We start from the raw sequence: 27,919 nt of genomic DNA on the forward strand, positions 1-27,919 counted from the left end.
TCTTTGATTTTCCGAGATAAACAGTAGCCTATGTCACTCTCCAGGTATTTAACTATACCCACGCAAAAAAACACGTCGATCCGTTGCTTCGTTGCGACGTGATTGAAGGACAAACCAATACACCAACAAACAAACACATTTTCGCATTTATAGTATAGGTAGCATAAAATTTCAAAAATAAATGTTTTTCTTTTCTTCTTTTTTTCATACATATATCATAATAACAATCGACTGAATTGGGGTCCTGTGCCCTTCAAAGGACCAAAGAACTAATTTTCCAAAATCACCCATTCCAGGTCACAAGAAAAAGGCACAAGCAGTAGCTCCTCCGATAAACCATCAGACTCCTCAAGCAATAACAAGGAGCAAAACAAGAAGCCACACATAAAGAAACCTTTAAACGCCTTCATGCTATACATGAAGGAGATGAGAGCGAAGGTGGTTGCCGAATGTACGTTGAAGGAGTCTGCGGCCATCAACCAGATATTGGGGAGACGGGTGAGTAGCTTTCTGACTTGTATACTATTCAACGCACACTTGCAGAGTGGAGTGGAGACGAGCGCAGCGTCGTTTTTGCTAGTAAACTTCTTTTTTAGCCCTCATTTATCCATTGTTGGCATTTTAATAAACTAAGCTTTATTTATTTTGGCAAAGCGACAGTCCTCCGCAGCGTTTTCTTTGCGGCTGAGACAAAGATCAATAGAGTTAGTATAAAACATACGAGACAGCCGACTCGAGTCGAGGGACAGAGTTACTTAGAGACATAAGTTTGTCTCTAAGCAAGTTCGAAGTACGTTCTAAATATACATCAGAAAAGGTTTCGTGCTTGTTTGTTCTTCAATCTTCATTAAATACAAATTATAGTCGTATGTCAAAGTAAATAAAGTATGCTAAGTTTATGTTGTAATAAAAAAAACCGCTGCGCTTCGACTCCACTCCGCTCCGTACGTATGCATAGGACCTTAGATGTTGTTTTTTTTTTGGTTATAGGATGTTCTTAAGAATAATTAATTATTTATTCGTTCTGAAATTTCCATATTTTTTAGTTTCGACGTAAAATATAAAATTGCCAAAAGTTCTACCCTCTAACTTGAGATTTTGACTGCGATTAGTAATGGAAATTCATATAAAAAAAATTTGTTACACCAGTGTAACCAAATAAAGTTTTGATGTTAAGAACCGATATTTTAGTACCTTTAGAACTATAAATTATTTAGAATTTCACATTGTTTATACCACGGTAGTGATTTTGATGTGTTAATATTTGTTAAATTTTAACTTATGCTGTTGGATTCATATTACGACTAGTAATGGGATGTCGCGGTTGAACCGATGTTACGTATGGATTAGGTGTAAAATAAAGCCACCATTTTGGCCAGAAGAAGGCTTGAGCAAATATTTACAAATCCAAACAACTATCATGATATCTAATTATCTACCTATATGAAATTAATTTGAACCATAATACTCATCGAGTATTTACGTTTATAATCGTCTGTGACTGGAACCAATTCATAGAACTGTACATATTTTTATATTATTATACCAATATGTGTGCTCATTGTTAATCTTGTTAGGAAACTATTCGATTCGTGATGCGTGAACGCGGTTGGCTCGCTTTCTGGAAGACAATGCCTATCTGACATCTACACGAAATGTATTGAATAATAAGCAACCCGCTGCGTAACGCTGGCCATACATGATCAAGTTTGCCGTCAAGTTTGCATCGGACTTGAAGCGGCGAAACTTCATGGTGTATATCTGTCAGTTTGCATTACATCCTTATGCTGAAAGCTATAGAACGCACTTTGACTTTGCTTAGTGTCTTAAGACACTGTTAAAACAAGACAGATTTATGCCAGCTATATAACGCTGTCTCGTTTTAACAGTGTCTCAAGTCTGAGCAAAGTCAAAGCTCTATTGATCTCAGCTTGAACTTGCCTTCAAACTACGGAAATATAATATAATATAATAAATATCGCTCACCCTACTTTTTTTATATTACATCTAAGTGTGAACAGTGACGTTTAAAAGTAGGGTGAGCGATATTTATATATTATATTATATTCCGTTGTTTGAAATCAACTTGAGACACCGTCAAGTTTACTGGACGCTGCTTCAAGTCCGTTTTGAACTTGAACGTCGAGAGTCGAGACATAATCAAGTATGGCCAGCGTAAGATGCAATGCGATTTTGGTCCTTAGCGTTCGAATTCATTAATTTACTGGGAAAGTACGTAGTTGAATTAAAATCTCAACGAAACTTTGCAGTATCAAACAATTAATTGTGTTTAGGTTTTTTATTCAGGGTCCGCGCAAACACATCTTTCGATAACAATTTTTTGGTCCTAGCATGACCCCGATTTATTATTCCTGACCTTTACTAATATAAGTATGCTGGGTCCGCGATAGCCGAACACGAATACCATTTGATACAAAAAACCTATTCTTGAAACGTTCGGTGGGGAGCTTCGAATCAGCAGAAAAAAATAACTTATTTTGTATGGTAAGTATACCTACCTGTTCCAGCGTACTTGTATATGTACATTTCAGTGTTCTCAACTATCATAAACTTGTGACCTATCAATAGCGCTTTAAAATAACAAGAAGTCTTCCTTGATTACATGCTAGGACGAAAAAGAAGAAAGTTTAAAATTGAATTCAATGAATACTGAAAATCTTTCACGAGCTTTAGCAATTTGGTTTGTCATGTTTTCAAATCGATCACGATTCCGATTGGCGCATCAGGATGCCGGGTTACCGAGAACCATACGCAGCGTTACGCTTCCCGGAACGGATCTCATTCCTAACAAGAGTAGCAAGTGTGCCCACGCACTGTGGACTCGCGCGTCGCTCGTCCAACTGTTCGTGTCCGTAATGCAATATAATAATAAATACGCAGTGGCATTCGTTGAGTCGCGAGGAGCAAGCAAAGTACTATGAGAAAGCCAGGCAAGAGAGACAGCTCCATATGCAGCTGTACCCCGGCTGGAGCGCGAGGGACAACTACGGTTACGGTTCCAAAAAGAAAAAGCGGAAAAAGGACCGCGGTCCCGCTGAGCTGGGAGGTATTGGACCCTAGCCGAGACCCGTCCGGGGATGGACTCACGTCGACGCTTCTGTACACTCGCTTCACCCCGTCCGTACGCGCCCCTCCCGCCCGTCCCCTCGCACTCCACTAACTCGTCCCGACTCGCTTGCGTCCAGGGCTCCTAACACGAACTAACCGGCTTGATCCCGACGAGCACCCGTGCCCCGTCCCTGTATGTGAGTGTGCGTGTGTGCGTGTTCTCCACTGTGTTAGTGCGGCGGCCGGTGGTGCCTGTGCTAGAAAAGCGGCTGGAACCGTCGCCCACGAGCCGAGCGGCGCGGAGCGGAGCGCGCGCCGCCCGCGCCGCTCCGCGCCGCTCGCCTCTGCGTGTTCTGTGTACTGTAGTCGTCGAGTGACCGTGTACTCGTGTTCCCCACACCCCCGCTCGCCGAGCGGAAACTATATTGGTTTGATCTGTGTCTAGACGAAGCGCGACGATACCGACCGCAGAATAGGTTCTGTGAGGAACACCACAATTGGCCATTCTCATTTCTCTGGGGCGTAGGTTCAAAATTTAGTCTCGGGGTGAAGTCAAAACTCGCCGCTCACTGCGGGCTGTTTTTCTAGCACCAAGCTAGGGCGCGGTCGCGAACCACCGTCGAAGTGCATTTCTCTTTTGTTTCCATATTGCTGCGTTCGTACAGTGGCATGCGCTCGGCCGCGAGGAGCAAGCCAAGTATTACGAGTTGGCGCGGCGCGAGCGCCAGCTGCACATGCAGCTGTATCCCGATTGGTCGTCTAGGGCTAATACGCAAAGGGGCAAGAAGAGGAAGCGAAAACAGGAGACAACCGATGGAGGTACTGCCTTGCCACGACCGCTGCCGCTCCCGCCCTCCCCTCGGTCCCGACTGACGGTCAGCGACGCACGTCTCGCGCGTGGACCCCACGCCCGCGAACCTCATTACTAAATGAGGTCAATTAATGAAGGATTAGCTAGAGACGTCCGTCGCTCCCCCCTCCCGCCCCCCGCCGCCCGCTCCCATCGGCGGGTTCAATTGCTTTGAACTCAGTCCGAAGCAACCGAGCGAACGTAGAATATTGCCGAATGTCTATGGTTCAAGGGGTACAGGTTGTAGACGTATATCAGCATTTTTTATTTAATATTTATATCGCATTTATTTATTTTTCTTTTGTAATTACAACGCTATTTAATGACATAAATTCCCCCATGTAAGCGGCACTCCTTCGAAGGTTGTCCCGGTTTTTGGCTCTCTCTGCTCCGCGCTGCCTGCGTTGGGGCGCGTGCATGTTTTATTCAACAGTCAATGTTTGAATATTTGAGTAATTGCTTTGCAGGGACTGTAAATACATTCGGCCGGCGTAAAGGCTGGGACAGCCTTCTCGATACGTTCCGAGTATGCGAAGGAGTGAGACACCAGAGTGCATGAAGACGTCCTGCCATTCTTGCGAACGTACAACGCGGGCACTGGGCTCCCGAGGACTCGATATCACTTTACACTTATCGACAAAAGCCGACGCTTCTTTATTTACAATGATACTGGCCAAATGAACAACATTTATTTTGATTCCGGAGAACCTATTCTGCTTGAATTTGCTTATGAGCGTCATGTTTATTTGTGATTGATTTTTTTTTCACGATTAGCAATACCGTAGTTAGAGGTTTATTTTTCGAAGTTTATGCGTAGAGCGCTATTTTATGAACCAATGTTTTTTCCGTTGTCATTATTATCATTATCATTTTCTCCCGCCCTGTCCTGCACGACCGATTATTACTAACATGTTGGAAGGTGTTGGATGCATGTTGCTTACGTAGATTTAGTTTTAGCGATATTATTTAAGATGCTTCTGATATAATTTTAGTAAATTTATTTGTGCTGACATCGACGGCGTCATACGTAGGTCCCTTGATTTAATTTTGTTAAGCTTTAAATAAAAATGACGTCGGTAATTTTTGAGAATTTGCAACTCTTGATTTGCGTTAAAAATCTTTGATTTGCGTAAAGTTATTACCCACCTGAATTTTTATCATGCAGAGTTTCATAAATCTTGTGATTTTTGGCGACTTTATTTAGGATGTGAACTAATATATTTAATTTACAATTTTCAGGAAATAATTTGAAGAAATGTCGAGCGAGGTATGGCCTCGACCAACAGAACCAATGGTGCAAACCTTGCAGGTATGTTTCGCTTTTGTCTCTTATTTTTTCCATAGCTTATAGAATACAAAATAATCAATCTTTTTAAATTACAAGAGCATAAACGTATGCTTTTTTACTTTAGTAAACGGATTTACTTATTTAGTCATATATTGTTTCTATGTGGAAAGACTTGGCTTAACGTCTTTATTTTACGCCAAGGAGAGCCTGGTGGTGGTGGTGGTGGTGGTGTGGAAACATACGTTTTATTTTGATTTATTACTTTGATATCTATAAAAAATCTTTAGTAGATGTTGTGTTTATGTTTCGAATATAATAAGATATAGAAATATAGTTATTAAAAGTATCATGAAACAACCCTGTTACGCTGGTTATTATGCTCTTTTTCTACAACTATGGTCCGAAATTATAAGTGCATGGAGTAATTCTAAAGATTTGTGTTGCCAGAAAATAGAATTTCAGAAATTCAATGAAACAAGTTTTAAGACAGAAGAACATTTCAAGATTATGAAAAACTACGATTTTGATTTAGCAGCATCCATTATTTTAGGATGTTTGATATTAGAATCTGCGTTGATCCATGCAATTATAAATCGGACTATAGTAGAATAAAGGCATAAGGCTGCTTTTCCATCAGGGTAGTGTGAGGGTTCAAAGCAATACAATATACGTGAGATCCACCTATAGAATCGCTTCATTTTTATAGCTTAGCTCTGATGGAAAAGAGTCAAAGAGCTAAACTATGAGAATAAATAGATTACCGTGTTTCACACTCATCGCTTTGAAACCTCGCACATTTCTGGTGGAAAGGCAGCCTAAGATTAAAGCGAAGCAGAAAGCTGTTCAGAAAATGTGTCTTTTCACAAAGAAATAAAGTTTGATGTAGAATCACACGGAATAGATTTTTTTGAAAGTAGACAATGTGTGAGATACGTAGTGACAATAGGCATTAGAATAGTCTTCGACGGGACAGAGAGAGGGCAATCATTTGTCGAAAACGCTTTCAAAAAAATCTTGACACATTTTCTGAATGACGCTTTTCTTTGGATCGTTCCCAACATAGTGATTTATATGATGTTCGTGAAAATGTAACTGTTATTCATTGAAATGTTTTTTCCACTCATGATTGCCGCTTCTCACGGACCCTTCCTGGATACCGCTGGCACTATTGGTCTGTTACCATTGCGTTCCTTGTTTTTGAATTTGGCTGAATTGTTACCAAACGCTACTTGACTCTCGGTTTTTTACATTGTTTCATTGATTGATCGTTTTTGTTGATATTTTATACTTTTATTTCATATGCTATATGGTTGTTAAAATTTTCTTTTTCATTCTATTTTACTCTTTGAATAACTCCTCTCCTCATTTGTCAATCAAAAATTACCTAAAATGACTAATAACAAAAATAATTTACAATCACTTTTACATTTTTTTTTATTTCAATGAGATTTTCTTCTTCATTTTCATTAACAAAATAAACTTCCATTTAACTTTGTATTTATTCCTTCATTCCTTATAATTTACGACACCATTTTCTTTTCTTCTTATTGAAATTCTTCTCTCTCTCTCTCTTCCTCAATTTTCTTCTCTTTTATATTTTACCTTGAGCACTATCAGCCCCGAGTCAAGTAGCGTAATGGTGTCAGGGGGGTTAGGGCTCCTCCGGCCGGAGCCGGCGACTCCGCTGCCGGCCGCCAGCCTCGTGGGGAGCCCGCCCCAAGAGCCCACTTACGTGAACCTCTAGTGCCGGCCCACCGCCGCCGGACGACACACGGTCAGTTGGTACAACGAGACTTGCCATTTTACCATCGTGATCATGATCAATGATCGTAATATCGTGATCATCTTTCGGATGTTGGATCATAATATCGTGATCATCTTTCGGATGTTGGATCATAATAGTGTGATCATCTTTCGTGCATTTGATCTTAATATTGTGATCATCTTTCAGATCTTTTATCATAATATTGTGATCAACTTTTTAATCTTTAATCATAGTATTGTGATCAACTGTAATCATGGCTCTTTGATCACAATATTGTTTTTAACTTTTGACTGTCGACCATTGGATCCTCGACCATTTTTTCGTATCTTTGATCGTGATTGTTGTGTAGGCGTGATTGATGATTAGTTAAGACTAATTTTTGCGTGACTAATGATTGTGGTCATACTCGTTTATTTTTGCTTAGGATGATATTAATTTTTGCTGTAAACACTGAATGTCTTGATTTTTCTTTCGTTTGAAATAGTTAATGGTCTTACTTTTATACTTTTATTTCGTTAAGCATGATTTGTGAAATTATTCGATGTTACCCTTCGTTTTCAGTGTGTCTATTTTTTTTTAATTATAACATTTTTCAAGCATGTTATTTTTGAGTTAACATTTTTATGTTTTGATGTTTGAAGTCTGTTCGTTTTTAGGTGTTTCTTTTAGCTTTAGATGTTTTTAGTTTTATTTGAGTATATTACGAAATATACCAATATTGCGTGCCTTGTTACAGAGTTATGATTTTTGTCGTAGCTAAGCGTTATAATAAAACTATTGTTTTATCTCGTGTAGATTTTTTCTTGTAGCATTTGTTTTAATATATTAAAAAAAAGATTTAAATAATTTTTTTTTTTCAAATATTTCACGTGCATTTCTTAAAACGCGGGTCCTTTGGAGTTTTCTTAATTTTCATTGAATATTTTATTAATTAAGACAAACGCTACATACCGGTATTTGAAACCGTTGCAACTTGCAATTTTGAATTTAGACTTTTGTGAATATAGCTAAAATTATAATAAAATTTTAATGGCCCATATTATCTGTAATCCAGCGAGATCATAGAGATATGAGCGAGATAGTAAATTGACACTTGTCAAAAATTATGTTTTTTTTTTGACAAATAGCAACGTTGCTAAGTAAACAAACGACAGATTACAGATAGATTGATTACAAATTGTGATTTCAACTAAAGCTTAATTCGTCACCTTGCATGTTGAAAATTTAGTACTCGAATAGATTAAAAGATTTTTTTTTGTATGAATGAGTTAAACTACCGCAAATACAGCTTTGCAAAAGTCTAAATTCAAAAGTTCCCATCACAATTTTAATTATGACAATTTTTTATCACGGTTTTCTATAATTTTCAGGCGGAAGAAGAAGTGCGTGCGATACATGGAAGCCCTGGCAGCAGCCTCGGGGACCGTGCCCCTGCCGATGGCGACCCCACAGTCCCCCTGTTCTGAGGAGGACGTCAAACTCGAGGAGTTGTCCGACGCGTCGAGCGATGAGGCTGATACTCCCCTCAACTCCGCCTCTAGCCCAGGAGGATTGAGTGCCCTGTCGTCTCTAGCTTCACCAGCGTCTGACCCGCCTCCACCACCAAGGAACCCAGTGGGGACGAACCCTAGAGACGCAAACAACCCACTATCCGTCGGCCAGCTAACGTCCCAGTCATGGCCCCGCGCAGCCCAAGCGCGGCCTGGACACGAAGTGATATCAGTCTCATAGTGACGGTGGAACACGTCCGGTGCCCTCGAAAGCGCGGACGCGACTGACCAACCAGCCGTGAAAATTTTCAAATTCAGAACTACCGCCTCGTTATACTTTATGACGATTTTAACTTTTTCGAACATATTATTATCGCACGCAACGGACGCTAAAAAGAAAGTTGGAATTGTAATAGAGTCTAATTTGAGTACGCTTCACTGTTTGCTGACTGTAGTTTGATATTTATTTCTCAAATGGACTATAAAAAAAATAGAGATAAAAAATAGAGAGTGATTATCAAAACTTTTTCGGTAGATAGTCATACAGTGACATCTGTTGTGAAACTTCGGAAGTAATTAACAACGCCATCTATCGCGCTGGTTCGGAAACAGGTCGTGTAGTGATAAAACAAGGTACCATTGAAAACTTTTAACTGGTTTCAGCGATAACAGATTGTTTTGTCGGGTGCTAATTAGAGACACGGGTTTTGTGTGATATTTTGGGAATACCCACATTTTTGCAGCTTCAATTTTAGTTTATATTTGATAAAAAAGTCACAAGCGATACTTGAAATAGCATGAAGTGATATTTTTTCGTTATTTTCAAATGGCCTAATGCATTTATTTGTTATGTAAACAAAATGTGCGGTATTTCTTTAAAATCAGACTGTTCTGTGAGAGTTATAAATCTATATTGACGTATAATATAAGATCCATCAACTTTATAATAAGTCCCGATAAGTCATCATTTGATCTCAAAATTGTGAGCCCATATCAAGTCATTTCTGAGCATTTTGATACCCCACTTTCGCTATGTACCCCAACACCTCTTATTTCCATGACTAGTCACATTTTCCTGTGCCATCAGATATTCCATAGTCCTCGAAAGTTTTTCATGGCTGGCTTCCTATTTTTTATTATTATTTGGCTTACTTACTTTTTATATTATTTAAATTTTGGAAACGTCGTCAATGGCTTTAGTTATATTGATTTATTGACTGTCCCTTTTTTGTAACAATATCATTAACTTGATAAATGGAGTTTCTTTGTTTTTTTTTTTAAATTAGGATTTACTTCCTATAATCGACTATTTGTTTTAATCGTAAAAGAAAAAGTATAATGTTGGTTAAATTTTTAAAAACTTTATGTATTTTTTTTTAAACTTTTGACACGGACTAAGTACACTCAATCAACACCGAGCGATTTTCGCTTCTACTGCTCTCTTAATACGGACGTTTTTTATCCTAATCTATTTAAAATTTCTTGACGGCCTGCACCAGATAAAGGTTCCATGTAGCATTAGAATTTGATTTAAGTTTTTAATTAAGACTTCGCTCCATGCAAAGCTGGACGGTAACATGTTTTTATATGTAATATAAAGAACTAGTTACAGTAACTATCACTTTTATAAGTTATATCGGAAAATTAGTTTGCGCAGATAAGCACAATCTAACGCGGACTAAAACTGAATGTACACTAATGAAATATAGACCTTATTGCGTGACGTTAAGATTTTAAACGCAATAACAACAGAGATCGTGCTATCTCGCTCATAATTCGCGCAAAACATGACGGGTAAGCGACAACCAATAGCAGACAGGCGCGCGTTATGATTGGCTGAGATATTTTCGCGCCATTATATCGGCGTATCTTATGATAGTGGTAGTATTGTAAAGGCGTTTGTACTGTGGAGTGCGTGTGGAATCCAAGCTGCTACCGTCGCGTTTTGTATGGAGTCGAAGCCTTTAAAATCCCTTCGCGGCACGCTTGTGTATAAAGTAAAGATTTAAGGCATAGCGAAGGGAAACCTGTTTTTCCGTTGTGCGGAACTTATTAGACTGTCTGTAGATTAGATTAGGCACGTTGTATGAGTGAAGTTATTATACGACAATGTACCGACAGCATTTAAAAAATATTTATCAACTACCCACATTTCCAAAAAAAAACATTAATTGGCGTTTTAAACTATTTAAATTCGGTTCTACATTGTATTTCAATTAATATTATATTACCAAACGAGTGCTATCGGTACATTATCAACCTGTATATGTGTAAGTACACAGTGTAAATGTATAAAGCCTAGGATAATCTAACTGTGTCATATTAGACCTAAGTGTATTATTCTACTTACATATACATATATACATTATTGCTATGGAAAGATGTTTAAAAAAATATTAGTTGAATACTGACTCAAAAATTAAATAATGTAATAATAAAATATGAGAAATAATTTCGATGTCATACAATACATATCTGGTATTAAGTTATTGTTTAAAAAAAATATTTAAGGACATTATTCAGAATTCAGAAAAAGGTTTACTTTTTGCCGATCAACGAATTAATATATTTTTTACTATGTTTGATTTACATATCATGTCTCATAAAATTAAAAAAAAAATTTTTTAGGTTACAGTTTATGAACATATGTTCACAGCTAAATTGCATACAAGCACGCTCGAATCGTCTGTGGTGGCGTTTGCTGGCGCGCGTGTTGTGACTTTTTGGAGTGTTTTTTTTGTTAAAACTGACTGGAGAGCGCTCTAAGGGGGTGCCGTGTGTATGTCGGTGAGCGCCGGTACAGACGGGGTCCATACTTGTATAGTTTAACTAACTTGTTACAAATAACTACAAACTTGACATTGGCTAATCATTGTAAAAGCCAGACGAGAGAGAAAAAAAAGGTACCCATGTAATACAAAATGACAGTTATTTTTTTTGTGCCAATCTTGTGCCAATACGATACGCCCTACCGAAATGTCAAATGGTCGTCGTGTTGACACTATATCGACAGATATCTCATAACAGTCGGACAAGGCTCTCTTGGCGCGTGGCAGAAATCAGAACTAACACCGCCATCTTGTGAAGTGTCATGCCAACCCTTGTATGTGGTGTTGCTAAGTAAAAAAAATCTAAATTTCGCTTTTTTTTAAAATATTAGAGTCATATATACAAAACTTCACGATATATTCTGACAATTAATATAGCATAAAAATGTGTCTGCATCTTATAGCTATATTTAGCACTAATTAAGTATATTATTTGAGCAGGTATGATAGGTTGCAAGTCTCTGGCCTATCAATGGTTTTTATGATTCTTTTTCGATGTACAAACAGAAATGGATTCCCTAATTTCTTTCAGTTGAAATTAAATAAAACTTACTCGATTTTCAACATTGACATTTTCAAGATATTCCCTAAACTTGTATAATCTACTTATCACAATTTTTGTAACTTTTGCATGTAGTGATGCATCCATAGTAGGGATATAAATAAATAATATTTTCAAGATTTTTCGGAATTCGCGTGGCATCCACATGAACATCTAGCTATCTATCTATCTATCAATGCGGCAGCTTCGCCGTTGCGGATGCGGATGCCCGCAAAATCGCTAAAATATAGCTAGTACAAATATACATACATAGTAAAACAGTTAATTATATACAAACATAATAGTTAAATACTTACAAACATACAATCATAGTTAAATATATTCATGATCATAAGTAGTCTGTCATACGCGAATAAAAAGTTTTACTTCAAAAAAAATAACACGACTCCATTCTTTCTGTATTCCAATTGTACGATATTTTTGCGGCAAATATTTAATCATAGCAAAATTAAAAATATACCCAGCTTATACGTTAAATTAAATGAGAAAACGATATACTGACGAGTGAAATGTTATTCCATCTTTTTTTTGATGGATTTCCGTACGGTTTTTGCAAGATTTGACCGCACATGACGGCATTTTCGACAGTCAAAAACACGTGCGATACGATAAAGCGTGTGCGGCCGACTGATGCGTGATGCAGAGACTTTTGCCAATTCTCTTTAACTTGTGAGCGCATTTTTTTTCTTTAAAGGGCCCATCCATATACATCGATGGCTATAATGTAACGACTGACTTTTCAGATTTCAGAATAGCCTTCATAAAAATTTAAAAAAATAGTGCCTGCAACCCTAAAAATTGCTCAAGTGCGAATCCGACTCGACACGAAGGGTTCCGTACCATTGTACAAGAAATAATACTTTTTGATTTTCATGGCAGCCATTGTGAAATTTTTACTAAGTATTTAGTTTTATAGCGGCAAAAGAAATACACATTCTGTGAAAATTTTTATTCTGTACCTATTAAGGTTCACGTGATATAGCCTGACAGACAGACGGACGGAGACGGACAGCGGAGCTTAGTAATAGGGTCACGTTGGTTGGTGCTCTTCGGGTACGTACGAAACCCTAAAAAAGTACGCTCACATGAAAATGAAGTTATTTCACAAACGGGTCTGCAATCGCAGTTCCAGTGTACCTATTTGTAACGTCAGTGATGTTTCACTATATATATACAAAAAATGAAATACTTTGAGGTTTTAATGTCACCTCAGAGAATTATTGACCTTTAAGGAAATTCTCTGGAATTTTTTTGAATGGAATTTATTTCGTTGGCCGGCAAATGAAATCACCCCAATTTGGATGATGTCCTTTCTTTACCAATAACAACCCCCAGAGTTTATATAAAAAAAAGCTCGTCTGTAAATAAATTTGTAATTCGCGAAATATTTAGTATACATTTTTTTTTTGGTGAAAAAAAAAATGATTGCATTTATTATTATTATTAATTGTACCCTCGGAATGTTCTTGGATGGTTCGTTTTGTCCAGCACTTCTTTTTGTTGTTTTATTGTTATTATTAAGAATTTTAACGTTGTTAAATGCAATATCAACCATGACTTATAAATATGAAGAAAAAAAAATATGCTACATGATTTTAATATCTATTACTTTGACAATGAATATGATTACAATAAAAAAAATCAATAGGTATGAAATAAAATCGATTTATTTTGTCACCAAAAAGGGCAATCGAATTTTATTTTACAAAGACGGATAAACTTAATTATTAATTATCGGATTGATTTTGCATGATCTAGTGCAATACTGAAATATTATGGGTACTGTAGTTTTTTATTGAATAAATATTAATTAGATTTTCCGTGAAATTCTTTTTAAGGATATGTATTTGAATTTAAAAATAAAAGAATTATCTATGGAATTTGAAATTTTGTGTTCTAAATGAAGGAAAATGTTTTTATTTTATCTACTACATGCGGTTATTATCAATGTTTTTATTTTTGAAAATGTTTTCGCGGTAATTTCGAGCGAATTGTGCTAAAACCATCTTAGAACTTGAAAAAGATTGCCAGGGATATTACATGAAGGACAGTAAAACCTTTTTGCTATTTATATAATCTGTGCCAAATTTTAACTGTAACACTGGTGTATTTCAATGCCTAATGGCGAAAACATACTTAACACTCGACCTGACCCGAGGCCAAACGACGCGTAGTCACCGTAGTAATAGAAAATACAATAGAAATAAAAAGATTAAAAACAATGGAAAACTTAAAACTATTAAATAACAGTGTTTTTTTTTGGTTTTTCTAATTTAAATGTAGTTTCGATAGTTAGTATTCAAAATTAAATCCATTACCATTTTATTTACATCTATCGACACTCCGAGCATTATTATCCGAGTTTTGAAAAATCGTTCAACGCGCCTAAAAAAGTTTCACTTTTACTACTAATTTTTGAATTGTCAAGAAAGTCTGTCACTGATTCAGATTGCCCCTTCTACCGAGATTTGATTTAACCAAATGCCACTTGGTGTTGCCTCGGATCGCGTCGCGTGTTGTAAGTCTGTTTCTGTCTTAATACCTCTGAAGGTCTTTTATGTTGATAGATTTTATAGGTTGTTTTTATTGTTAAGATGGTAAAGACAAAGTGGCTCCTGCGAAGAGCTAGGTTATTTTTTTGTAGGAAAAGAATTTGTCAAATTAGAGAACTCAATTATTAGGTCTGGACCCTGTCTTGTGTTCAGTTGAACGAATATTATTTTAATAAACAGCATAAAATGGTATTTGGTATGTTTTATTGCGAACCCCTAATTAGTAAGAGATCTGGTATTTGAAATATATGTATAGTCCGACAAGGCTGTTTTGGCGCGTGGCCAAAATCGGAACTAAAACCGCCATCTAGAGAAGTGCACTTGTTGATAGTTCGTTGTCGGCATAAAGCGACAACTGCGCCCTCACGGAAGTGCCAAATGAGCCTTGTCGGACTGTACACTATCGTACAAATATTTTATCATTTTTATGTGCAATACTGCAAATTATTCATAACAGCGCCATCTATATATGATTTAGTACATTAATTTTTTCATGAACACATTTTAATTTTTTTTTGTGATGTGATCACAAATTCACGATTTTCAGAGTTTTTGCTTTACTTATGCTATAAGACCTACCTACTTGCCTTTCATTATTCTAGGTCAACGGGAAGTAAGTACCCTATACATTTTTAAGTGATCCTATAAGGGTTCCTTTTTTCTTTTTGAGATACGGAACCCTAAAAATTTAAAAAAAATTGTTTGACATCATTGGAAAGTGATTTAGCTGGACAACCTATTTAAGATTTATCTATCAGTTTATACATTATCTTTAATAATTAAATAACAGATGAAGGTATAGGTACAGGTATTTCTAATGCTGGATCATAGACCATATTATTTATTATTCAGTGTTACAGCCGGTTACCATTTGTCGTCTGTCGGGCGCGGATTTTAAACGGATGTTCCAGCGGTAGAACATTTTATATGAAGCTATTCACACTTGTCTGACACCGATTTTGTGTCAAAATGTTCTGTCACTGGAACATCAGATTAAAATCCGGACCCGACAGCCGACAAGTGGGAACGGGCTGTATCAATCCGCCGATTGATTAAGCTAAAACTCGAACAAAGAATCAAGGTGGACTCGACATCAAAATAATAACACCTTGTTAGAGCAAGCTAAGTGTACCAAAAACTCTGAAGAAGGATAAAGACAAAAAAAATTTTTTGTCTTTGCCATAGTTTAGCTTTTTTGCTGGGCACAGTTGTCATCTATGCCCAACATAAATGTATGATTTGTTTTGTTGTTTTACCCCTTTCGGGTATATGCGTCTGACAAATTCACCTTGATTCTTTATCTGAGGGCTAAAAAATACTATATTATAGGTAACAAGTGTAAATTAAAAATTTATAACACCCCCGACAAGTGAAGGTTACAGTAAGTAGAAATGAGCTGATAACTTTCAAACGGCTGAACCGATTTTCTTGGATTATAGCTAAGAACACTCGATCAAGCCACCTTTCAAACAAAAAAACTAAATTAAAATCGGTTCATTAGTTTAGGAGCTACGATGCCACATACAGATACACACGTCAAACTTATAACATCTCTCTTTTTGGGTCGGGGGTTAAAAACACTAGGTAGGTAAGGAGATAAGGGAAGATAGGTACAATAAAAAAAACACTCATCGAGATTACATTGTTTATTTTGTGACAATGCGGGAGTATAGAATAACGGACGTAGAAAACTTATAAAACCCCATCAATATGTGATGCCGATTACAAAACTATGTAACACTAGTCACGGGTATCCATTATAGGTTTCTAGAAGATTTAAGATTCTAGAAGATTTAAGATCTTTGGTCATATTAGAAAAACTTGTAAAAATGCATTCAAAATTCTCAAAATACGTTTATCGTATGCTATATACTCCAATCAACCTAGTTTCATTTTAACCAAAGAATATAAATTTTTGGGTTGTGTTAGTATTAAAATGGATTAAGTATAATAAAAATATAAATATCTAATTCCATCTTCAGAATAAATGACCTAAGTCAAAATTATAGGTTTCGGTTTCAAGAGCCGATTTTTTTATTCGGTGTTACACTATAAGTATTTGCAGAAAAAGGAAATAATTGCTATTATTTTTGTCAGACAAAAGATAAAACTATAGTTATACATATATTTTTACTACGAATCAAAAAATCGGCTCCAAGGCTGTGATCTATTGAGCATAGTTTGACATTGCTCAGATTTAAGACATAATTAAAAGAGATAGATTTATTATTCTCACATAGGTCTGTCTCGTTTTAATTTTGCCTGAAGCTCTTAAGTCTGAGCAAGGACAAAGTATTCTCAGTAGATCTTGTCCTAGTCTTTTAACGTGGGTTTTCTTTGAAAGTTATTTTTTTCTTAGGTAACTTTAATCCTGAAGGTGTAACGTAATCTAAAATTACTGGTTTTACGTGCGATATCTAATAAAACATTAAACAACATAACTATGTATTAGCATTTATATAATAACTAATTATAATATACTTATAATCTATGTCAAAATACGTTTTACATGGAAAAAACGTAAGCGAACAATTTAAGTGGTTTAATATTGCTTTTTGCAACAATTCGAAATCATATCAATACCTAAGTACAGAATTATTTTGTACACAAAATTATTCAATAAATTAAATACTTAATCAACAAAGCAATCGATTATTATTATTGATTAATTATTTTAATTGTGATGTAAACAAACATAAAAATCATCCTTGAAAATATAATCTGTCAAAATAAGTTAGCTCCCATTTAGTCGAGTTAATTTAATAGTATAATGTTGAGACTAATTTCTTTTTATGAGGTTGTATTTTTTTGACACCTATGGGAAACACATTCAATATTCGATTTGGCGTGATAGGCATTATTTTCCTATAACGAACTACAATGTGAAATTTTATAAAGTATGTATAGTAAATTGTGAAATTTTCATTACCAACTATGTAACTCTATTAAATATAAAAATTGTAGTAGGTAGTTGTATAATTTTGCACTTTGAGAGACCTAAATACTTGATAGACCGTACAATGTACATCTATGAATAGTAATTCAATTTTTAACCGACTTCCAAAAAGGAGGAGCGGTTTTTAGCTGATGAAAAAGATCTGATTAAGTCTGTAATTGTTATCAAACTTCACGAAATTACACATTCTTTGTCTATATTGGTCTGTAGTCAAATTACAGTCAGTTACAAAATAGGTAATATTGATTTTATTATTAATATGAAAACTTTAAATTACGCTAATTTTACTAATCAATAAAATTATACATTTTAAACAGTTTAGCATTGATAGAAAAAATCCAAAGATTCCTTTTTTTATTACAGTTCTTTAAAGAATATTATTACATAGAATTCAGAAAAAAAACTATTGCTTTATCATTTTGATCGATATAATTTTTCATAATCTTAATAAAAAAATATGAGTACTAAGTACTAGTGGCTAAACTCTAATCGCTATGGCATTCAAATCTTAAATTGACAAACCTAACTGTATAAAGTCGTACTGACGTCAGGATATTTATTCTTGCATAGTGATGGCACTGGTAATGGACAATGCACCAGTGATGGACACTTTTACCTTTTTTTAGCAAAAAATAAGAACTACCAAAATATTTTACTGTTAGAACCAGTCAAATAATAAATAATAGATATTTATCTCTCGCATCTACAAATTACATTGGTTTTGGTAAGAATTTAAAGTCATTGTATATCTTGGATTTACTATATCAATGCAGTTCAGTAGAAAAATTCGTCTAATCGAACTCTGTGTGGGCTCAGTCTATAGATTAGATAACTGAATAAATAATTAAATACATTACAAATAGTAAATACATGCACTAAACGCTAAGCATACTAACATAATATGAAACTATTACTAACATAATTTTTCGTGACGACTGATATTTTTTCCCCATTATTGTATTTATTGAAATTAAAAAAAAAAAAACTAATTTGAAACTGAAAAATGAAAAGCTTTCTGTAAGTAAAAGTAACTTGCACCCATTGCTCCATCCCGATCTCAAAAAAAATTTTTTTTTTTAATTGACGATTTTTCTGGCACAGGCTCTTAAAATCAATCCTGGGTCAGACTCCCATAAGAATTAATTTGGTGATAATATAAATTACGACTTCAATAAAAAACACAAATTATACGCAGAACAATGTTTTCGAAATATTAAATATTAACTGGTGGCTGGATGAGAAAGGCTGAGGACCGGGTGTGGTGGCGCTCTATAGGGAAGGCCTATGTCCAACAGTGGACGTCCACAGGCTGATGATGGTGATGAAATATTAACGTCAGAATCTTATAAATTCGTGCACGTTGATTTTACCAGTTATTCAAAACTTTTTCAATCTGAATAATTATGTTAGTAAAAGCAAAATAACATTTAAATTCTAACATTGGTTCCTGAACGACTTCAAGCTCAAACACAAATGCGTTTCGTTTGTGAAAAAATATTCATATTTTCTATAGAGTTTCATGTTGACGATCGAAATTGTTATTAACTTACGTCAGCGCCGATAGATGGCGTTCTTAAAACATTAGTTCACGTTTCAATGTGTAACCACGTTTTTTTTTGTTAGTGTTCACTGCATTAGTTTTCAAAATTGTTGATCATCATTGAGGACATGACGAATAGAACCGGATTAGTTCCCTTTAACTCAAACAATCTGAGTTAAAGAGAACTAAGAAAGTCCTCTTTATCTCATACTGAAGAATCGTAGTGTCTTGCCCCATCGATCCCTGTTTACTTTCAATGGAGTGGGGTAAGTGTAGCCCAAAAAATAAATGCAATCATAGTCTCAATTTTTTCACCGTCCTGTATTATTACTTAAAATATTTCGTGGATTGTTTCTATTTTCCCGGTTCTATTCGTCAGTTTCTCCATTGATATATTCAAAAATATTAAATACTTATCCAAAACATCAAACTTCCAAATAAATACGACATCGATTAATGATATTTTTCCACAAACAAACATAACTAGCGCCGCCGCAAGCTTCCGGTCCGGTTGTGATCCGGCCGCGCTCCGGTCCGGTTTACCATAAACCGGAAGACTTTCCGCCGGGTGGGTTTCGCACGCGAACTGACGTTTTCGTGTCGAGGCCTTCTAGTTCCTCTGTGAAATTAAAAAATTGAATATTAATAAAGATCGTAATGTAGGGTAGGTCTGCAAATAAGAAGTATATTGTCAACGTGAGGATTTGCATATTATAATCCTAATAATATTATAAATGTGAAAGTGTGGATGTTTGGATGTAACAAACATCCAAACGATGTTTGTTACTCAATCACGCAAAAACTACTGGACGGATTTGGCAAAAATTTGGAATGGAGATAGATTATACCCTGGATTACACAGACTGCTTTTTATCCCGGAAAACCAAAGAGTTCCCGCGGGATTTTCGTCATTTGCAAAAAGTACATTAATCATCATCATCGTTATCAACCGATAGACGTTCACTCCTGAACACAGGTATGTTGTGTATGTAGGTCGTGAACTTCCACACTCCCGGTATTGCGCCGCCTAAATACAGTGGGTCCCTGCGACTGTTTGATGTCGTCTATCCACCCAGTGGGGGGGGTCTTCCAACGCTGTGCTTTTTGGTACGAGGTCGCCATTCTAGCACCTTGGGACCCGTTTTCTAACTATGTTCCCTGCCCATTGACACTTCAGCTTCGCAACCCGTAGAGGTGTCAGTTATTCCAGTTCTCCTATGAATTCCCTCATTTCTGATTTGATCACATAGAGAAACTCCAAGCATAGCTCTCTCTCTCTATCTTCCACTGAGTGACTGAGCTTTCTTATGAGGCTCATAGAAGCAGATATTACTCTTATAGATAAAAACACATGCTTACTGCTGATGGAGAAGGTGGAATTCTGAAGATTTCGCTGTCCAGGCTCGCGCATTTTCCTTCCCGTGGGCGTGCTGGCACCAGACACCGACAGACCGTCCAGTTGCTTGTTAACTAAGTGCAGCTCTGGAATGAGGACAAATAGAATATAGATCAGTAACTTGCATTAATGTATTTACATAGACGCTCATCCTACTTATATTATAAACGCGAAAGTTTGTTTGTATGTATGGATGGATGGATGCTTGTTACTCCTTCACGCAAAAACTGAGCTTTAGCTGAGACATGGAGATAGATTATATCTTGGATTAACACATAAGCTACTTTTAATCCCGGAAAATCAATGAGTTCCCACGGGGTTTATGAAAACCTATATCCACGGGAACGAAGTCACGGGCATCAGCTAGTAGATTAATATTCGCGTTCTTAAAATTGTTTGGTTTGGCCAATACAATGAATAGAAATGCCGTCTATGGTCGCTTAAAATCGAAAGCGAGCGCATGCTACTCCAATCAACATTTACGGGCGGAACATACTGAAGAGTATCTTATTCGCAAAATTAGATCGTTTTGGCCAGTACGATATTAAGAGGCTTAAGAGTGCTCTCCATGATCCCTCCAAGTCAAGCATGAGCGCATACTCAAATCTGAGGTAGACAATGTTTTAACAAAGCAATCGAATGTTTAGTATTGAGTTATCATTTTGAAAACTATTCAATATTTTTGAACAGGCGTTTGCGAGCGTGGGCAGAAATATACACTTACCAGTGGGTGTGCCATTGGTGACTCTATGGGGAGACTGCCTCGGGGAGTCGGAGGCGTAGTGTACGGTGGCATGTTGTGGGGTGCCGGGCGCCTCCTCACCATACACGTAGAGGGCGTTTGCGAGTGTGGGCAGAAATATACACTTACCAGTGGGTGTGCCATTGGTGACTCTATGGGGAGACTGCCTCGGGGAGTCGGAGGCGTAGTGTACAGTGGCATGTTGTGGGGTGCCGGGCGCCTCCTCACCATACACATAGGGGGCGTTTGCGAGTGTGGGCAGAAATATACACTTACCAGTGGGTGTGCCATTGGTGACTCTATGGGGAGACTGCCTCGGGGAGTCGGAGGCGTAGTGTACGGTGGCATGTTGTGGGGTGCCGGGCGCCTCCTCACCATACACGTAGGGGGCGTTTGCGAGTGTGGGAAGAAATCTGCCTTGACCTGGTAATTAAAAAAAAATAAAAATTAAACTTAAGAGATCCATAAAATAACCGAAATAACTGGCATAGCTCAACGGGTTAAAAAATGGGCACATACATGAAATAAATAAATTCATTTCATTTCAATACCAGGAGTAAGCTAATAATAGAAAGAATTTTACCTTCGGCCACTCGTAATTCTCCGTCGTCGAGACAGACTCGTCCATTGACTATGACGTACTGAGGACTTCCAACCACACGTGTGCCCTGAAAAAAAATTAAAGTATTCACGCTTACACTCAGAAAGCCTACCCAGAATAATATTATGTTATAGGTACTGTTAGATGGGGATAACTGATTAAAGTCTAAACACGTCCTAACGCTCCCCGATTTATTGGTTGAAATTACGCGCTGCACTGGCACTGGTCACAGCCACGACCGATCCCAATATGTTGGAGCCTACCCCGACCATGTTACACTTACCACGCACATGGCACACCTACCCCCAATTATGTTGCACTTACCCCGTCCACACTTACCTCAAATATGTTAAAGTTCAGCGCGTGGTGGTGAGTGGCGGCAGAGATGGTGCGCTCGAGCTGCGGGTCCCACACCACCACATCCGCGTCGCTGCCCACGGCCACGCGTCCCTTCGCTGGCCACAGGTTAAAGATACGCGCCGCATTGGCACTGGTCACAGCCACGAAACGACACGGGTCCATCATGCCTGAGAAGATAATAGTAGTTTTAGGGTTTCGTGCTTGAAGGATGCTAACGAGAGTCGGACCCCTCGCATTAAGTCTGCGCTGTCAGTCCGTCCGTCTGTCTGTCTGTCAGCGGACTGTACCTATCTCATGAGCCGTAATGTAGAAAGTTGAAATTTTTAGGGTTCCGTACCTCAAAAAGAAAAACGGAACCCTTATAGGATCACTTTGTTGTCTTTCTGTCTGTCCGTCGTGTCTGTCAAGAAACCTATAGGGTACTTCCCGTTGACCTAGAATCATGAAATTTGGGAGGTAGGTCGGTCTTATAGCACAAGTGCAGGAATAAATCTGAAACCGCGAATTTGTGGTCACATCATTTTAAAAAAAAAATGTTTCAATTTTCAAAGTAAGATAACTATACCAAGTGGGGTATTCTTATGGCTTCCTTCTCTTATGGAGAAGTGTACCCTTAAAGGAAAAATATTTGTCTGAATCTTACTTACCAGTATTGACAGCTTTCTGCCACAGAATGGCCATGCGGTCCTCGACACCATTGACGCCGTTGGGTATTTTAGAGAAGTCACCTTTGCCTCTTTCTTTGTCCTTTTCATGGAACGTGCAATTATCACTGGCGATTAGCTGGAGATCGTCACTGGAAATAATATTATAAAGTTTTTAGGTATATTTAAATTATTAAATTATTATTAGTAAGTTATAGGTATATAGTAGGAAAATAGATTCTACTGAAAAGAGGGAAATTGCTTACATAGTGAGAGCTTCAATGATCACCTTAGGAGTGTAAGGGTCGGGGCGTAGAGGAGGCGACAGGACGTGCGCGGCCGCGTGCCGGCAGCAAGCGTTCTTGTAGTGCGTACTAATGTCAAAACTATACCACCAGTTCGGAAAGTAGATTCTACTGGGAAGAGGGAGATTGCTTACATAGTGAGTGCTTCAATGATCGCCTCAGGAGTGTAAGGGTCGGGGCGTAGAGGGGGCGACAGGACGTGCGCGGCCGCGTGCCGGAAGCAAGCGTTCTTGTAATGCGTACCTGAAACAATGCATATTGCTTTCACAAAAAAAAAAAAGATTCTGATGAAGTCTTCCTTCTCAAGTCCTCCTTTTTTTGAAGTCGGTTAAAAACAGTATGGATTAGCCCGTACACCGTATGTATGGGGAATCTAGTGTACTAGAGACCGTGAGGGCCAGACCCTCGTTATTTTATAAAAGCTGAAAGTTTCTCTGGGCATTGTTCCTAACTACCCAACATAGGGAGGAATGATCAGTGACTACGAAGTGTGGATCATCATCGCTTTGGCGGATGTAACAAAGATGAATGAAACTTTAGTTACATTAAGGGTGTCCGTCCGGTAGGGGGTTGCCACGATACTGCCTGGCAATGCATGACGTGATAACTGTTGTCTCCCAAAGCCACCATGATTCTAACTTCATAATCACTGATCGTTCCTCCCTGTGTTGGGGACAATGCGAATAGAAACTGTCAACTTTACAAAATAAGTAGCTTAAGTAGCTTATGCCCGCGACTTCGTCCGCGTGGATTTACTCTACGTGAACTCTTTGATTTTCCGCGATAAAATCCTGTGTTAATCGAGGGGGTATAATCTATCTCCATTCCAAATCCGTTCAGCCGTTTTTGCATGATTGAGTAACAAACATCAAAACATCCACACTTTCAAATTTATAATATTACTAGCTGATGCTCGCGACTTCGTCCGCGTGGATTTACGTTTTTCAAAATCCCGCGGGAACTCTTTGATTTTCCGGGATAGTAGCCTATGTTCTTTTCCATGTCAAAGGCTACATGCATGCCAAATTTCATCCAAATCCGTTCAGCCGTTTTTGCGCGGTTGAGTAACTAACATCCAAACATCCACACTTTCACATTTATAATATTAGTAGGATCAGGATTAGGATGAAGGTCCTTACACTTCACAAGCTCTTTCTCCCTATTGAAGTTGATTTCAAACTACGGAATATCACACTAATATTATAAAGGCGAAAGTTTGTATGTGTGTATGTGTGTGTGTGTGTGTGTGTGTGTGTGTGTGTGTGTGTGTGTGTGTGTGTGTGTGTGTGTGTGTGTGTGTGTATGTTTGTTACTCCTTCACGCAAAAACTACTGGATGGATTGGGCTGAAATTTAGAAATTAGAATGGAGATAGATTATACCCTGGATTAGCACATAGGCTACTTTTTATCCCGGAAAATCAAAGAGTTCCCACGGGATTTTTAAAAACCTACATCCACATTCCACGCGAACGAAGTCGCGGGCATCACCTAGTAATAATATAATAGTTATAAAATATCGCTCACCCTACTTTCAAATGTCATTGTTTTCATTAAACGATGACATTTGGAAGTAGGGTGAGCGATATTTCTTACTTATATATTATATTTCCGTAGTATGAAGGCAACCCTAATTATTCATGTAGGGTTTCAATATTTCATGGTAATATGTGGGCCGATCCCGGCGGCACTGCAATGCCGGGCCGACCCGTGACGGGAGTGGAGCGAGCCCCGAACATCCCGTCGAGTTACAAAAATCAGTTTAATATACTGGTCCCACAGTGTGGGAACTTTCAGATATTAAGCTGAAAAGAACAGATACTACACTTTGATCTTAGCCAAAAGGCCGAGAAGCGATACCGTAGGAGAAATACCGCGGGAGGTCATTAGTTTGTAATGAATCTACACAGCGCGATATGATATTAGGTTGATCACGAATAGCGACATCTGTTGAAGTGCTTGTGAACTACGATATCAACATACTCGCAGTTATGAGAACTGTCCATAGAGGGTACTTACTTACAGTACTTACTCATCTTCTTTCATAATATCTTTTATTTTGTTGAGGCGTTTTTAACCGACTTTAAAAAGGAGGAGGTTCTCAATTCGTCGGAATCTTTTTTTCCCCTCTCGACAATCGTGGTCGGTTCAAATAAATACACTGTCCCGCCACACGCAGGAAAAAAGGTATTTATGTCCCCATATTTAAATTACAAAACCTACGCTAACTACTACTTTTTTTTTTAAATATATTATTATTCTGTGATATATATATGATATTAGATTCCAATACTTACAATGATTTTACAATACATAACTACATAATTATTAAACTTAATTTCAGCAATATTGGAACACTGTTGGGGCTCATCGATTTTCGGGTAGGGAGACGGGCGCCGCATTATTTATAGCTCGAAATGACATTTTCAGGGTTCTGTAGTCCGTACCCGAATGGTGCAAATGAAACGGGCCTCTATTATCTACTAAGTTTCCACTGTTCGTTCGTCTGTCACGTATCACATGAACCGATTACCGTTCCTTATGATTCTACCTAGAGTTTAAATTTTCAGAGTGCCGCTATAACAACAAATAAGTAATAAATATTATTTCTCGATAGCCGCCATGCAAGTTAATAAGTATAATATATGGTGGTTATATCTCATATGATGATATGCACTACGGGACCCTTCATATGCGAGTCCTACTCACACTTGACCGGCTTTTACATACATATATCTTATCATTAAAAATACTTCTGACTCACCATCGGTACCAACAGTGGCCGCAAGAGTTTCACCAAAAACGGGCTGCTTTTGTTTCTGCCGAGCGAGACGCAAAGCATCTACCGCACTCTTCGACATCATGTGTACAATGTATAGGGGTGCGTTCATCTATAATAGAATAAGAACATCTTTTATGATATCCAGGGTACTGAAGGCAGTTACCTAATTTATATAATATTATACCTAATTTTGACCATTTTCTCTTGTCCCGATTTTTTCTCTCGATACAATGAAATGATCCTTACATGAAATTGAGTCGATGTCACAAAAAAACATTTAGTCAATTTCATTGATTTTTATGGACAACCCGTGTGGGTCAAGTGTTTGACCAAAAAATGGGCTGTGAAAATTGTTTTTACGAAAAAAGAGCTGAAGTTTCCTGAGTCAGTTTTCCTGTATCTCCTAGGGTTTTGAATTTCCCCATACTGTCCTAGTTAAAAAAAAACCACTGTAAGTATAAAAGTAAAAGCTGACTGGCAGTTCTATCAACGCACAGCTCAAACTTCTGCAGGGATCGGGTATATAAGAGTGGTTATATTACCTGGTTAGCGATGACGCAGGCTCGGTTGACGGCTTCCGCCTCCACCTCTTCGTCACGCGAGAGCTCGTGACCCTCGGGGGTGGTGATGCCAGCAGCGAGTAGCTTTTCTGTGTTTCGAGCTATTATATCACCGTTTTCTGCATGGACCTGGAAAGTAAATATTCTATTATCTGTATGAGGTTAAGAATCCATGGTTTAAAGGGCACGTACGTAGTAAAGTCTTTATCTTGATGGCAGAATTCGTGCGAGCGAAGCGATTTTAAGTCACTGTATTATAATTACAAGAACTTGGCATTAAACAACGTCTTTCGGCGTTAGTACAGGGTCGCATACTAAAGTGCTTCGGACATGTCTCCCGGCGTGAGAGTGACTCCATTGAGCGTCCTGTGGTGCAGGGCAAGGTGGAGGGTAGCAGAGGGCGAGGAAGGTCGCCTACGCGATGGACCGATCAAATTAAGTCTGCTGTGGGCGGTGTCGTGCAGGAGTGTACCAGACTATCGACCAGCAGGCAGAAGTGGCGATTGCTCGTGAGGCGTATAACATCTGCCCCCAAAAACGTCAACTCGTAACGACCACGACCGCTCTGCCAAGAGTGTTACGATGCGAAAGTATTTGTTTCACCTCTTTCTTAATCACGCCACAAGGGAGCAAAGGATTGACGGTATTTTGCATGGATAGTTCAAGAACTTTAAAGTGAAACGCTCTTTCTAAATAAGTTACTATAGCTACCTGGGGTAAAGCCTTCAGTTCGCTCGAGCTGGTAGTCGCTCGGCATACAACTGCTTGTGTCGTTTAGTTTACGTATCTATGGAAAATTTCTTGCGCGATTGAATTCAATTCAGCGCCACCTATGTGTGTTTTATGTAAGTTGCTTCTAGGAAAATGGCTGTTACCTTCTAAATTCAGTGTTAATGAGTTCCCGGCATACCACGTTCTCGTTATAAATAGGTTACTATAGCTACCTGGGGTAAAGCCTTCAATTCCGCGCAGGTCTCGAACACCTGGCAGAGCTCGTAGTCGTTCAGCATCCAGGTGTCCTTGTAGGCCATGAACACCTTGAACGAGTTGACCCCGTGTTCTGCCACCAGCTGCTGCATCTCCTTCTTTACGGTGGGCGAGCACCAGGTTACTCCGACGTGGAGACCGTAGTCACAGCAGACCTGATGAAAATATAAACCGGTTAAGTGCGAGTCGGATTCGTACGCCAAGGGTTCCGTAACATTGTACAAGAAGTAACCCTTTTTTGTGATCTAATCACAAATTCACGGTGTACTATTTTTAATATACTTAGCAACTTTTTGTCAAGGGACATAAAATGATTAATGTCTTAACACTAGTCATTAAATTCACCTCAACCTGTTTTCTGGCCACTAATTGTAATTCTATTATGTGTTGCTTTTGTGTCTTTTTTTTTATTGATGTACAATAAAGACTATTAAAAAAACAAACAGAGACCTGCTTGGAAAAAACCCTTTCCCTAAAAACCGATAAATAATTCATTTCAATTTACCTAATAAATCGCCAGAACTGGTTAAAGTTTGGTGCAAGTAAAAGTAAATTAATTTATTCACTTTCACTTATTTGAATACAGTTAAAAACATGCTTTGGTTTGGTTTAGGAAGTGAGTGAACTGTGAACAAGCAACTTAT

The 27,919-nt window shown here is 37.8% G+C and overlaps 2 protein-coding genes, 1 long non-coding RNA gene and 1 other non-coding gene across 12 annotated transcripts in view; 2 read left to right on the plus strand and 2 right to left on the minus strand.

Moving 5' to 3' along the window:
* Positions 1–10,617, plus strand: part of LOC123877387 (protein pangolin, isoforms A/H/I/S) — a 238,979-nt gene extending 228,362 nt beyond the window's left edge. For 2 of the 8 annotated variants that reach the window (XM_045924117.1, XM_045924120.1), the window contains exons 9-13: positions 297–498; positions 3,735–3,888; positions 5,159–5,228; positions 6,825–6,981; positions 8,343–8,480. In XM_045924117.1, the coding sequence (XP_045780073.1) occupies positions 297–498; positions 3,735–3,888; positions 5,159–5,228; positions 6,825–6,951 (553 nt within the window). In that variant the 3' untranslated portion in view covers positions 6,952–6,981; positions 8,343–8,480. Of the gene's footprint in view, positions 1–296; positions 499–2,901; positions 3,068–3,734; positions 3,889–5,158; positions 5,229–6,824; positions 6,982–8,342 lie in introns of all 8 variants that reach the window. The other 6 variants (XM_045924115.1, XM_045924119.1, XM_045924112.1 and 3 more) reach the window with 3 other exon arrangements.
* A 1,848-nt stretch (positions 10,618–12,465) lies between these two features.
* LOC123877389 lies at positions 12,466–18,839 on the plus strand. Its single transcript, XR_006798574.1, has 2 exons — positions 12,466–14,431; positions 18,090–18,839. It is a non-coding gene; the product is annotated as an uncharacterized LOC123877389 (long non-coding RNA).
* LOC123877386 (dihydropyrimidinase) overlaps positions 16,038–27,919 on the minus strand; it is a 51,183-nt gene continuing 39,301 nt past the window's right edge. For both annotated transcript variants that reach the window (XM_045924111.1, XM_045924110.1), the window contains exons 5-14: positions 27,233–27,430; positions 26,271–26,417; positions 25,711–25,837; positions 23,083–23,191; positions 22,647–22,795; positions 21,979–22,166; positions 21,622–21,706; positions 21,315–21,461; positions 20,260–20,382; positions 16,038–19,519 (exon numbers count right to left, since the gene is read on the minus strand). In XM_045924111.1, coding sequence (XP_045780067.1) covers positions 19,440–19,519; positions 20,260–20,382; positions 21,315–21,461; positions 21,622–21,706; positions 21,979–22,166; positions 22,647–22,795; positions 23,083–23,191; positions 25,711–25,837; positions 26,271–26,417; positions 27,233–27,430 — 1,353 coding nt within the window. In that variant the 3' untranslated portion in view covers positions 16,038–19,439. The remainder of the gene's footprint in view (positions 19,520–20,259; positions 20,383–21,314; positions 21,462–21,621; positions 21,707–21,978; positions 22,167–22,646; positions 22,796–23,082; positions 23,192–25,710; positions 25,838–26,270; positions 26,418–27,232; positions 27,431–27,919) is intronic.
* LOC123877466 lies at positions 24,612–24,804 on the minus strand. Its single transcript, XR_006798602.1, has one exon. It is a non-coding gene; the product is annotated as a U2 spliceosomal RNA (small nuclear RNA).

This window comes from Maniola jurtina, chromosome 23, assembly GCF_905333055.1.
Source record: "Maniola jurtina chromosome 23, ilManJurt1.1, whole genome shotgun sequence".
Classification (NCBI taxonomy): Eukaryota; Metazoa; Arthropoda; class Insecta; order Lepidoptera; family Nymphalidae; genus Maniola; species Maniola jurtina.